The 13944-nt window shown below is 38.5% G+C and overlaps 1 protein-coding gene across 1 annotated transcript in view; it reads left to right on the forward strand.

Annotated features, from left to right (window-relative positions):
- Nucleotides 1-13944, forward strand: part of LOC149922329 (synaptic vesicle glycoprotein 2C-like) — a 44325-nt gene that overhangs the window by 21481 nt on the left and 8900 nt on the right. The window contains exons 2-4 of the mRNA XM_090163325.1: nucleotides 6155-6607; nucleotides 10469-10616; nucleotides 10709-10889. Coding sequence (XP_090019451.1) covers nucleotides 6377-6607; nucleotides 10469-10616; nucleotides 10709-10889 — 560 coding nt within the window. The 5' untranslated portion in view covers nucleotides 6155-6376. The remainder of the gene's footprint in view (nucleotides 1-6154; nucleotides 6608-10468; nucleotides 10617-10708; nucleotides 10890-13944) is intronic.

Consider the following 13944-nt stretch of genomic DNA (forward strand, 5'->3'; position numbering starts at 1 on the left):
CGTTTTTGGATTGAGAGCACGATTCGAAATGCGTTTTTGTATTGAGAGTACGATTCGAAATGCGTTTTTGTATTGAGAGTACGAATCGAAATGCGTTTTTGTATTGAGAGTACGATTCGAAATGCGTTTTTGTATTGAGAGTACGATTTGAAATGCGTTTTTGGATTGAGAGCACGATTCGAAATGCGTTTTTGTATTGAGAGTACGATTCGAAATGCGTTTTTGTATTGAGAGTACGATTCGAAATGCGTTTTTTTATTGAGAGCACGATTCGAAATGCGTTTTTGTATTGAGAGTACGATTCGAAATGCGTTTTGTATTGAGAGTACGATTTGAAATGCGTTTTTGGATTGAGAGCACGATTCGAAATGCGTTTTTGTATTGAGAGTACGATTCGAAATGCGTTTTTGTATTGAGAGTACGAATCGAAATGCGTTTTTTATTGAGAGCACGATTCGAAATGCGTTTTTGTATTGAGAGTACGATTCGAAATGCGTTTTTGTATTGAGAGTACGATTCGAAATGCGTTTTTGTATTGAGAGTACGATTCGAAATGCGTTTTTGGATTGAGAGCACGATTCGAAATGCGTTTTTGTATTGAGAGTACGATTCGAAATGCGTTTTTGTATTGAGAGTACGAATCGAAATGCGTTTTTGTATTGAGAGTACGATTCGAAATGCGTTTTTGTATTGAGAGTACGATTTGAAATGCGTTTTTGGATTGAGAGCACGATTCGAAATGCGTTTTTGTATTGAGAGTACGATTCGAAATGCGTTTTTGTATTGAGAGTACGATTCGAAATGCGTTTTTTTATTGAGAGCACGATTCGAAATGCGTTTTTGTATTGAGAGTACGATTCGAAATGCGTTTTGTATTGAGAGTACGATTTGAAATGCGTTTTTGGATTGAGAGCACGATTCGAAATGCGTTTTTGTATTGAGAGTACGATTCGAAATGCGTTTTTGTATTGAGAGTACGAATCGAAATGCGTTTTTTATTGAGAGCACGATTCGAAATGCGTTTTTGTATTGAGAGTACGATTCGAAATGCGTTTTTGTATTGAGAGTACGATTCGAAATGCGTTTTTGTATTGAGAGTACGATTCGAAATGCGTTTTTGTATAGAGAGTACGATTCGAAATGCGTTTTTGTATTGAGAGTACGATTCGAAATGCGTTTTTGTATTGAGAGTACGATTCGAAATGCGTTTTTCTATTGAGAGTACGATTTGAAATGCGTTTTTGGATTGAGAGCACGATTCGAAATGCGTTTTTGTATTGAGAGTACGATTCGAAATGCGTTTTTGTATTGAGAGTACGAATCGAAATGCGTTTTTGTATTGAGAGTACGATTCGAAATGCGTTTTTGTATTGAGAGTACGATTTGAAATGCGTTTTTGGATTGAGAGCACGATTCGAAATGCGTTTTTGTATTGAGAGTACGATTCGAAATGCGTTTTTGTATTGAGAGTACGATTCGAAATGCGTTTTTTTATTGAGAGCACGATTCGAAATGCGTTTTTGTATTGAGAGTACGATTCGAAATGCGTTTTGTATTGAGAGTACGATTTGAAATGCGTTTTTGGATTGAGAGCACGATTCGAAATGCGTTTTTGTATTGAGAGTACGATTCGAAATGCGTTTTTGTATTGAGAGTACGAATCGAAATGCGTTTTTTATTGAGAGCACGATTCGAAATGCGTTTTTGTATTGAGAGTACGATTCGAAATGCGTTTTTGTATTGAGAGTACGATTCGAAATGCGTTTTTGTATTGAGAGTACGATTCGAAATGCGTTTTTGTATAGAGAGTACGATTCGAAATGCGTTTTTGTATTGAGAGTACGATTCGAAATGCGTTTTTGTATTGAGAGTACGATTCGAAATGCGTTTTTGTATTGAGAGTACGATTTGAAATGCGTTTTTGGATTGAGAGCACGATTCGAAATGCGTTTTTGTATTGAGAGTACGATTCGAAATGCGTTTTTGTATTGAGAGTACGATTCGAAATGCGTTTTTGTATTGAGAGTACGATTCGAAATGCGTTTTTGTATTGAGAGTACGATTTGAAATGCGTTTTTGGATTGAGAGTACGATTCGAAATGTAATTTTGTATTGACTACGCTTTGATGTTGGGAATTGGATTTGAAAAAAGTTTAAGGGTTTAGATTTCGATTTGAAATGAGATTATGAGCTGTGAATTTCTTTTGAAATGAGATTATCAGTTGTAAAATCGTTTTGAAATAAGAGTGTAAGTTCGAGGAGTCGGCCATTTGTCTCTATTTGAGCTGGATTTTTTATTGTGGATCTGTGATGAAAAGTCTATGGCGGGGAAATTCTTGGATTTAGGATTTGTAGATTTTTATCTAAATTTTGTACGGGATTTTGCCATTTAAATGGGTTTATGGGTTGTAAAAATGTTTTGAAATGGGTTTATGGGTTGAAACAACGTTTTGAAATGGGTTTATGGGTTGAAACAACGTTTTGAAAGGGGTTTATGGGTTGAAACACCGTTTTGAAATGGGTTTATGGGTTGTAAAAACATTTTTAAATAGGTTTATGGGTTGAAACAACGCTTTGAAATGGGTTTATGGGTTGTAACAACGTTTTCAAGTTTTGAAAAGGGTTCATGGGTTGTAATAACGTTTTCAAGTTTTGAAATGAGTTTATGGGTTGTAACAACGTTTTCAAGTTTTGAAATGGGTTAATGAGTTCTGAATTCATTTTGAAATGAGTTATGATTTCAATTTGAAATGGGCTTAAGGGTTTGATAATCCAATTTAAATTACGTTTATGAGTTAAGATTTGATACCATACCCCGAGATTATTATTATAAATATTATTAGTTTTGATGCCTGACAAAATTAACGAAGTCCTTTCGGGTTTCCGAGCTGATCGCATTGGCGTATAATTAAATTATCCAACCCCTTTTTCTCTCCAATTTCATTACCAAGTGAAATCAAAAGAACAGGCAGTCCCAAGAGAGGAAAACGTTTTCACTTTTTTTAATCCATTTCGTATTTTATCTGGTCGCGAACGAAGCCATTAATACTTAGCGGAATAAGCTCCCCTTTTCAGAATTAATTCTTAATAAACCTCTTCGCAACCTCTCGTCCATTCCCCCCTTAAATAGAAACTGTACAAAAGGCGGTGAAATTGAAAAATCCGTCATCAGAATAACCGCGCGATTAAAAGCGGGAAGAAGGAATATTTCTGTGAAAAGGGCAGACTGCAAAAATGAAAGCTTTTCAGACGACTTTTGGTTGTGGAGAAAAGACGCGTTACTGAAGGAATTGCAGCGCCAACAGCCTTCCATTTCGCTACCTGGTAACCGCGAGCATCCTCCCATTTAATAATTTCCGATTCTGAACACGAAAGGTATTTGAAGATCCCGTCACTTTTTTTTCGCTTTCCCGGAGAGCCCGTAAAATTACAAATTCCTGGCTCACCCAAAAATAGCTAAAAGCCTCCCTAGTTTGTAATCCAAATTATTTCTTCAATTTTGAGCTTTTAAAGTTTTCCCCGTCATTTTTTGAACTTTTTGACGGCCTCATTTCAGCCTGCCCAGTGGTCTTATCAAATACTTTTTTACTATATTATCCTGAAATTTGTTAAAATGTCTACAGTTTGGACTAGTTTCACGAAACACTTATTTATCTAGCGGCATAATTCGTTACCGAAAACTATCACTACGACCTCTTTTGGTTGCCGTTGAATGTAAGCAAACGCAAAGAAGAATCTAAGGGGACTCACTGTTCAGGCTTTAAAAGTACACGATAATACTGGGAATAGGAAAATCACAATTCGATGTAGACCAACTGGGCGTCGTTGAAGTCTGTTTCCGACGTAGTTTCGTAGAGAAGCTGGAGCGTTCACGTTCAATTTTGATAAAATGGCGCCGTTGTCGTCGGTTAAATGTTTAGGTTTAATAAGTTTTAGACCTTTTATTTTTTAAATTGACCGAGTTCAAAATGACGTTTTAGGTATAGCAAACATATTTACATGCTTTAAGTACCCTAACATGGTGACGTATTTTCACTCGCAAAATTAATTTTAAGATCCGTCAATTATAGCTCTTTATATAAAATACGAGAGGTACGTGATTACGTTAGATTCATCGTGCGGTTAAAGTTAGAGAGCGCGCGCATATTTTTGTTTTTGGTTGAGCTCGCGCGAAAACGCACGAGACCCTCTACACGGAAATATTAAATAACACTTTTTATACATGTATGCGTATATATTATTTTATAGAAAGAGCTATTGGTTCTTTAAAAGTTTAAGTAATGATAATTCACTATTGTGTTAAATAAAAATAATCTGTAAGCCGCATATGGCTAATTATGTGTTTTTATCAAATTCACTGGAATCAATTTCATTTCTAAACTTACAAAATTTAATGAACTAACTTTCTCGCACGTACTGTCGTGTAAGCTAGGAGCAACAAACACAAGGAGAACGCAGCTAGCCTTTAAACACGCTAACGAAGGGTTTTGTACGAATTTCATTGGACGAGCGTCACGAGCCTTTACGCTGAACGTTTTACGGGCGGGGGAGAAGACAATTTCCGAATTTTCCCTTTCCGACGGCAGCAGGCGCTAAAGCGTCTAGCCAATGAAAAACGTACACAAGAAAATCCACGACTTTTGACGGGTTGCATTCTCCTTGTGTCAGTAAGCCTTCCGATTTAGGCCACGCCTACCGTGTCAATATATCGGGAACAGTGAGTTCGCTTAGATTCTTGGTCCATTGCAGACGCAATTAGTAGCCAGAAATGGTAGATACTTTTCTTTGATTTGGCTATGGTCTAAGCGCCACCTACATTTGATTCGGTCGCTAATAAACATGTTAAGCCAGCATAACGTATAGGAGTTAGCAAGATGAGCCAGGTTCGATCCCAGCTTCCGAGTGGCACTGAGTGAAAACTCCTCACTAGTTAGACGGGTTTCCCCCCTCGTTTTTCGGTTTCCCCTTTCCATAAAAACTTGTGGAGGCTAACGGTAATAGTGAGTGTAGGCAATTATCCTATATGTTAGAAGGATATGAGGCGAGGGACGAAATATGGCAGCGCCGTCAGTGGGTCATGCGCGATAGAGAATCCGTCTTTAGATTCCGTCAAGGACAAAACATGGAGGAAGCACCACCAATATTTGTCCTTGGGGGAATAGAAACAAGACGTCCCACTTTTAGAGGCTCTCTTAAAATCGACGGCTCTGCCGGCGTTTTGAAAACACGGGCTGGCCGGAGGGCTACCTATCCTTCTAACATATAGGATCCTTGGTGTAGGCCTGTAGGGAGCTGTTGGCTCGCGTGGCACGAAGGTCTTGCCACCACCCCCCTACGCGTTGTAACCCGGCCACCTGTTTTAAAGGCATTAGAAGTCGCTAGGTGTAGGGCCGTATTAAGTCATGTGCCAAGTCTGCCATGGCAAATAAATAAAGGTGTTTTCAATTTTGTTTATATTATTATTTCAATATTTTTCTTAAGGTCTGAATATTTTTAGGGGCCTCAAATTCTACTTTGCTCAGGGTGTAAATTCGGCCTTAGCTAGGTAACTTGAGCCTAAGGTGGTATCTTGGGTATTAGGCTAGCTGATTATTATTATTAACTTGTAGTTTGTGGATTGTACAGCTGCACTCAGCTACTTAACCCGTCTCATAATCGTTGTATTCGTACTGAGATCTTGGCAAATTTATGTTCTATATTATCAGTTATATCAAAAGCGACATAAGACCCAAAAGTGTGTCAGTACGGTATAATGTTTAATGAGAGCTTGTGGCCAAGTAAAAAGAGGGAAAGGGAGAGGGGGTTGAAAATACGTCATCAAAATTTGTAATTTTCTCCACTTCAGCGCCGCCGAGTGAGGCGTTTTAGAACGTATGTCTACGAGATAATAAATTGAAGACAGAAAATCGCGATAGACCATAGACTAAATATACCTTTGCCAGTACTATTCCAACTAGTAGGTTACGTAGTCTATTGTGAGACTAGCTCTCAGTAAATATTTTAACGGACGCAAAGGTAGAGTTGACACACTTTTGGGTCTTATGTCACTTTTGGTTATGCAAATTTTGGAAATTTTGAATAAAACACTAAAAAATGGAAAAAAGAAGTTTTCCAATCAATTTTGGTCATATCTATGGTTTTGTTTCTGTTGCAGGGAGAACTTTCCGAACGAGAGTTTGGCTGAGCGTGGTCGTAGACGTCCGGCGCCCTGTCTACCGTCGGGTTACCGGAAATCGAGATCAAGGAAGCGGGGGGTGGCGTGAGAGGCGTCGCCGCGGCTTCAGCAGGGGCCAGCGAGGACAGTCGCGCTCAGCAGGAGGACGAGGAGGAGGACGAGGAGGAGACCGCCTTCGTCGGTTCGGGCGCCCTGTCCGCCATGTCCCGCGTGCTCAGGGAGGACTCCGAGAACGTCTCGCTGGTGTCCAGGGAGGCCCCCGTCTCCGGCAACTACACCCAGGAGGGGGGAGGCGGCCCGGGTGGGGGGGCGGGCCTGCCCAGGGGCTTCGCCGGAGTCTCCCAAGATGCCACCGATGATCTTCGAGAGATGGACTACGTCGATACGGACGTCTCCATCCTGTCGCAGTTTCACGAGGACGCTTTGACTCAGGTAGATCATTCGTTATAGCATATGTCACATAATTACACATAAGTATGCCACTAGCTCTATTTCTTCACTAACGGTTTGTTTCACAGATATTGCGTCATCCGCACCCTACGTTATATTTGACGTCATATTTGATGTCATATTTGACGTCATCGAATCTCAAATGCCGATTATGCCGTCGCCCAATTAGCTCTACGTCTGATAAACCGACGGCCATTATTTTAATAAACAAACCGGTTTGAACAACCAAGGCTTAGGAGCTAAAATGAACTACAATATACTTTCAAGTGCTGATAATGCAATTAATATGCAAATTAATTACGTTTTTGGAGACTCAGGTTCTAAAATAAATTTGCATTGTCAAATAAAAGAAGCAGGTTTATTGGAAAAAATAGTTGAAATTAAGGTTGAGCTTTTCTGGGGGATCTACATGGTTAGAACTTTACAGATTCTTTTGAGCCTAGACCTAACTCTTCTAGGCTTGGTACGAGTTTTAATAATATCCCACTTCGACGACTTGTTCCATTTTCAGAAAGCGATCACTAACCGTATTGGTCATTTTCCCCAACCTTTCCTTTTTCTAAACTACTCATTAATTAACTTCATCCGAACAAACTGAGCGAGTTTATGAATTTCAATTAAGTACATTGGGCTGACTAAAATTCCGACACCGAAAATTCCTTCTCAATTTAGAGGTTTTCCATTGGCTTAAATACATATGTTACTAGCCAATAGTGTGACTCCCAAAATTACTAGGATGAATAAAAAGGTTAAAATCTAACGTAGTCCACCTTTTTACTGGTTCGTGGTGAAACAAACCGTTAGTGAAGATTTTTGAATGGCATACCCTTGAGTAATTATGTTACATGTGGTTATAGTAAAGTATAGGACTTTGTTAAAGGGACTCTGAACAGGTTTGGCATGAATAAGCCCGATTTTTTTCAAACTCGGGGGTTAAGTAGACCATCGACAAACTACTAGTAGTTGAGACCTTCATTTGCATTGAAAGCTTCTAAAGGAAAAAGTTTCAATGATCATTCGTTTTGCCATGGCAACCAAAAATGTTTTTCACAACTCAAATTTAACCTTTCTCTACGTAAAATAGCATGGGAAAATTGTATTTTATTGATTTTAATTTATTTTTTATTTTTTGAAAATGGCGCAATCCGTGCCAAAAACATCTACATTAGAAGAAATACTTATTAGAACCTGATATAATTATTTTGCACTGTTTTCTACTTTGTGTTGTCTGCTAAATACATCTACATTGGAAAAAATATCATATTAGGGCCTGATATAAACTTTTTTACTGGTTTTATCGTGGATTTATACGGTTTAATGTTTAGTAAAAGCCGGTTTTTTGGGCAAGCTATGACTCTGAACGTCCTTATTTACGCGGTAACGACGAATTTATCATTTTTGCCACCCGATTTAACAGAAATTATCGGTAATTGGCGCAAGCTATAACCAGTAGGAACGCTTGTTAATTTGGTATAAAGTTTTATGAAAATTGGGCTAGTAATGAGGAAGGTTTTCACTCCGACTATGATGAAGATGGTGCTACGCAACATTATGTGATTGCACTCTTCTATTTTGTAACGGCGCGCGATGCACGCTCGATGGCATCTAGGAGCAACAAACACAGCACTGCCCACACATAAAGAACGCAACCCGTCAAAAGTCGTGGATTTTCTCGAGTACAGTTTTCATTGGCTAGACGCTTTAGCGCCTGCTGCCGTCGGAAGGGAAAATTTCGAAAATTGTCTTCCCCCTTTCCGTAAAAAGTGCAGCGTAAAGGCTCGTCCAATGAAATTTGTACACAACATTGCGTTAGCGTTTTAAAGGCTAGCTGCGTTCTCCTTGTGTGGGGTGCTGTGTTTGTTGCTCCTATTAACACAGAGCGTGTTGTGTAGCTCCATCTTCTACAGACTTTGCACTAGTCTTCAAAGGTCCTAGTTGCAAATACCAGCGTAGAACCTATTACTTTATGCTCCCTTTAAGGGTAAAAATGTCAGCGATGAAAATGAATCCTCGAACGATACAGAAAATGCAATTTTCCTAATATCACTTTTTGGGGTCAGTGGCCTACGCCGCCGCAACTGCGAAGCGCTAGACTCTAAATCACAATAGACCCCGTGGAAATAAATTACAATGTATAAGCCTTTTTTAATAATATTGGAAACTGCCATGGTTTCAAAAAAGCCTTTTATCGTGGGATAACTTTACGCGGCCCATTGCCTGAGTTTCCAACAGCGCATTTCATTTTCCTTTAAGAAGGAAGAATACAGTAAAAGCCTCTTTTTCGTTCAAGCTGAACGTTTCTGTTTTAACAATTACATGATTGAATTATATTTTCCTTATTAGGCTGAACCTTCCTCTAGTGCTTAAAATAATTTTGATAATTCTAAAATTAATAATTAACGATATATAAGGTCCTAACTAAAGGGTAGTTTGTCCGCTTGCCCAACTTATTTTGCTCCGGGGGTCCGAATTAAAACGTAATAACTTAATTACTTTAAAATTTTCAAAATTATTTCAGTCACTAAACAAGAGGCTGGTCTACGCTTAAATATTAATTTTATAAGTTAAAATACAAAATTAAAAGAGTTCAGCTTGAAATTGCGCGAAAGTAGACAATGCCCACTGTAGTCTTCCCCCTTAACCAGTCTAGTTTTATTCATTTTATGATATATCATCGAAATCAGTCGAGGTTCTATAGAGATGTCAACTTGTCTCTTACATAAATATACAATACAGTATTCCAATGTACCGGTAGCGAGAACTCGAACCGGACAAATTTCAGTACCTTTAATGTTTTGAAAATGAAAATAGGTCTTGAAAATAAACGAATACGGTTACGTTCATTAATAATAAAACTTAAGCTCTATTTATTTCCTAGAGTGACCTAGAAACGGGTGAAATATTACCATTAAACTTGACCATTACCTTCTCTCGTCGATTTCTTTATGGCGGTCAAGGTATCGGCCAGCGTCCACTACGAACTTGAGAGTGTTTACAACACGCGATCTGACCATTTGAAAAGTAACCAGGTTAAACAGCGCCTTAACCAGTCAAGGAAAAATGGTGTTACGAGTTCCTTCGTCCTAAAAACGTTGACCGCTATACTAGATTATTGATCACGTTTTCGGGCTCCCGCGAAATTGATCCAGCCGAACGCTTTCCCGGGACCAAAAATGTTAACCTACATACCACTGACCCTTAAAAAACTTGCACGTATTTACTTATGAATAACTTAAATACTTCGACTATAAGGGAGAAAATAGCTCGACAGTAACCCAAATAAACATAGGATAATCCAATTTAAAAATTGCTTAAAGAAAAATAAATATTTACAGAAAACTCCTTAGAGGTTGATTTTAATTCTTTTATTTAAAACTAGATGGCGAAAATTTAATTAAATACAACTTCTCACACTATTTAAAGCGATGTTTTATGTAAAACGTATAAACAAAAGTTCAATTCCGAAAAAGCGTAACATAAAAAGAAACAGAAATGAATATTTTTCGAATAATTTAAAATATCTACGGCAATTTAAATAAATACCACTTCTCGCACTATTTAAAGCGATGTTTTATGTAAAAAGTATAAACAAAAGTTCAATTCCGAAAAAACTCAGCATAAAAAGAAACATAAATGAATATTTTTCGAATAATATCTACGTTTCAGACTGCTGACTCCATCTGGTAAGATATTTTAAAATCGACCTCTAATGGCGTTATCCCTGTGAAATAATCTTCTCCTTTGGCAATGTGTATCGGTCTATAAGGCTTACTCTTAGGTTTATTTACTTTCGATAGTGCTATTACTCCCCAAATAGAATAACGTGCTCGCCAAATATTTCAGGCAGGTTTTGGTTTCTTCCAATGGACCCTATTCTTGGTGACGGGTCTGGGTCTGGCAGCCGACGCCATTGAAATTTACGTCATAGCTTACGTCATACCCAGCGCCGAGCAAGAACTATGTATGGAAGACGAACATAAAGGATGGCTAGGTGAATCAACTTTCTTTTTTTCTGGACATCCCGTAATGACAGTGAAGTAGTAGTAACACTCTGTTACTGTTTCTGTTTGATCCGTGGTCTAGGAGCGATCAGTTTCTTGGGCATGATGATTGGCGGTTTCGTCTGGGGATCGTTGGCGGATCGATTGGGGAGACGCAGGACGCTGTTGTCTGCCTTGACCACCAACGCGATCTTCGGCATCATCACGGCCTTCATGCCAACCTACGGACTCTTCATGGTCACCAGGCTGTGCAGTGGCATTGGGTAAGCGACAGTTCTAATAGGCATGAGTATCTCAAGATACTAATCATTCAAAATTTGATTGTGATAATTTTATCATCAATTCTCTTGACAAAAAGGCTTTCAGAAAATTACAAATTAAAATAGTGGCCAACGTTCCAGTTTATTTTGGTTGATGCTTGAAAATATAAATTTTCAGTCACATGGATTATTGGATTTATATACAAATATAACAAATTTCGGTTAAATTTATAATTTTTAAAAGATATATTTCCATTTAAGTTTAGAAAATATACTTAGTATCAAAGGCTTAGCCATGGAACCCACTTAAGGCATATTTCAAAACATTGTTGGCCAAATATTTAAATCGAATAATTTTCGTACACATTGCATAAATCTAAATTATAACATAACTATAAAATACCGATTGACATATTTGGTTTTAATAGACAATTTTTTTAAGAGTTACAAGCAATTTTCTTCGCCAGTTAATGGGCTAAATCTCAACAAAGTTTGGTTGAGAGTGTGAATGAAATTGAAAAGTATTTAACAAAGTTTGGCCAAATGTTTTGCTCGTGTGAATACGCCTTAGAAAGTTGTCCGCTATATTTAGTAACATTCTGTGTAACATGACATTTTTTTACGAATTAGTGTCTGGACGTACCTCACACAGTGGCGGCCTAAGGGGGGCGGAGGGGATGGTCCGCCCCGGGTACCAGGGCAGCAGGGGGTGCCATCGGGGAAGCTCGAGGGGGGGGGGGTGCAAATGAGAACGATTAAACCTGAAGAAGACGGACCCGTGAAAACTTCTGCACGGTCCTGGGGGGTGTCACAAAACACTGCCGCCGCCCCGGGGACCCAGCCTTCTTAAGCCGCCACTGACCTCATAGTAGCGTAGGAACGTACAACGTAATCCTCTTTAAATTGGACGACCAATAGACTCTTCAATAAAACATCTTCTAGGAAATTACCAAGAAGTAATATTTCCGAGAACCAGGACCTGCAAGTTACCGTTTATATAGTGCTTGTTGAAATAATGGAAACTTTTCACTTTGACGGTATGCAACAAGTATTTTCTTTTAAACAGGTAGCCTTTTTTGACATATTAAGGCTTAGCAACAACATGAAGTTCTGTTTACAGGTGTGAAGTTTCCATTATTCCAACAAGCTCCAAATAAACAGTAACTTGCAGGTACTGGTTCTAGGACATTTTACTTCTGGGTGATTTCCTTGAAGGTGTTTTATTGAAGCGCCAATTCAATATTCAAACTGTACCCTTATTAATCCAAAACGTTCCTAGTTCCTACGTGCCTGGAACCTCAGTGTGCTTTCGCTGTCCACGCTTTGATACGAGCTATAAATAATTTTCGTTCCGCCTACACGCGGGTTCTTTAAAATTAAATCTGTTTTGTTCGGCTTGATCCATCGATTCGCTTCGTGAATAGCGTTTGATTAATGGTGTAAGGCGCTTTGTTAGCTCGAAAGAGAGTACTGTTACTTTCTAGGTGCCTTTTGTTCGAGAGGCACGGAAAAATTAAATTTTCTTTACCCTCTTACGCAAACGCCGTTTTTACGCCTAAGCTTTTGCTTTATTAAATGACGCTACTCGATGACGTCATAGCTACGTCTCTTATTACCTCATCTTACTCTTAAAAGTCTTATAAACTTCGTGTACGTAGAAAAAGCCAATACTTCAACTACTGAGGACTTTGTTTTGAAGAATAACGGTCGGGTTACTTTGGTGGCGACAACTAAGAGTGAAAATGAGTGTTTCCTCTCAAATTTCAAAATAAGTATCTTCGTATAATAAACGTCTGTTTATAACAGTAAATTTTAAGTTCCGGTTCAACATTTTTTCATTTTTTCGCCGAAAGAAACGTTTTTTATTTTTAAAATATTTCAATTTTTCAAGAGGCCTTGGTCTCAAGCTAAAATTAACTGGAAGTTACACACATCGCCAAATTCGTTTGCGGCGTATATGTGTGAACTACGTAATCAGGTCGATTGAGTGTTTTCTCGTAGCGTCGTAGGCATACGTCGTAGCATAAGTGTATAATATTGTTACATAAGTGTGACACTTCCTATTCTTCACATGCAAAAGTTTTACTATTCACAAGACAGACTGCATTACGGGATTCATCACCGTTTTTCGTCCGCTTGTTAACGCGTCACACGTAGCCTTGGACATAACTTCGTCACTAGCTCTCAGTAAAATATTCCCCATAGAGACAAACTTATGGAATAATATTATAGACTTATGGTCGTAGCTAAGCCCCGCCTTGAAACGACCGCCATGACATTAATTTCACGTCACAGATCACGAGGCAAAACGTCACTAGATCCTGCGAAATAATCACGTGACCGCAATGGACGTCTTAATGTCATTGCTGACCTATACGCGTTACCATGGCAACGAATACAAGCTACGAATAATTGCGTGTCAAACAGGTTCATAGGGCCTTTAAGTAACATAAGCTGCGTTCAATAACTCCTAACAAAGTATCTGAAAAATTATTTTCGTCAAGACCGTTGCTAACGTGACGTAGGATCTTGTTGAACGTTTTTTACTCTAGTTGTAAAATATCGTCTGTTGCGGCGTCTGAGGCTAGCCTTACTCGAAGCTGCGACGTCACGTGACCCTTGCTCTAAAAGCCGATCAGACTTCGTTGCTCAACGGACGGGCAACGTGACGTCAGAACCGGAAGTCAAAAAACCCGTTCAGTAAAAAACCGCTGACCGTTGAGCTCAGCGCTGAGCTTTTATCGAGTTACTGGACGCAGCCGATGTTCCTTTATAAAATGACCTATTAGTAAAATTATTTTTAATTTCAATCTCATATTTTATTACGCTTGTTCTTTGACACGTAATAATCACTTATTGATCGGAAATACACAGTAATTAAACTTATACATGTAAAAGTATTTAGTTTTTGTATACATAGAATGTAGAGATCGTTTCAAGGCAATCTGTTGATCAGAAAGATATGTTTAGTCAGCGCAATATATCGTTTTTAAACCGGATAGATTAATAAATATAAGAAATGTATATAAAGGTCTAGATAAATTTCGGGGCGTCTAAG

The sequence above is a fragment of the Leiobunum rupestre genome, chromosome 11 (genome assembly GCF_980474605.1).
Source record: "Leiobunum rupestre chromosome 11, qqLeiRupe1.1.hap1, whole genome shotgun sequence".
In the NCBI taxonomy this organism is placed as follows: Eukaryota; Metazoa; Arthropoda; class Arachnida; order Opiliones; family Sclerosomatidae; genus Leiobunum; species Leiobunum rupestre.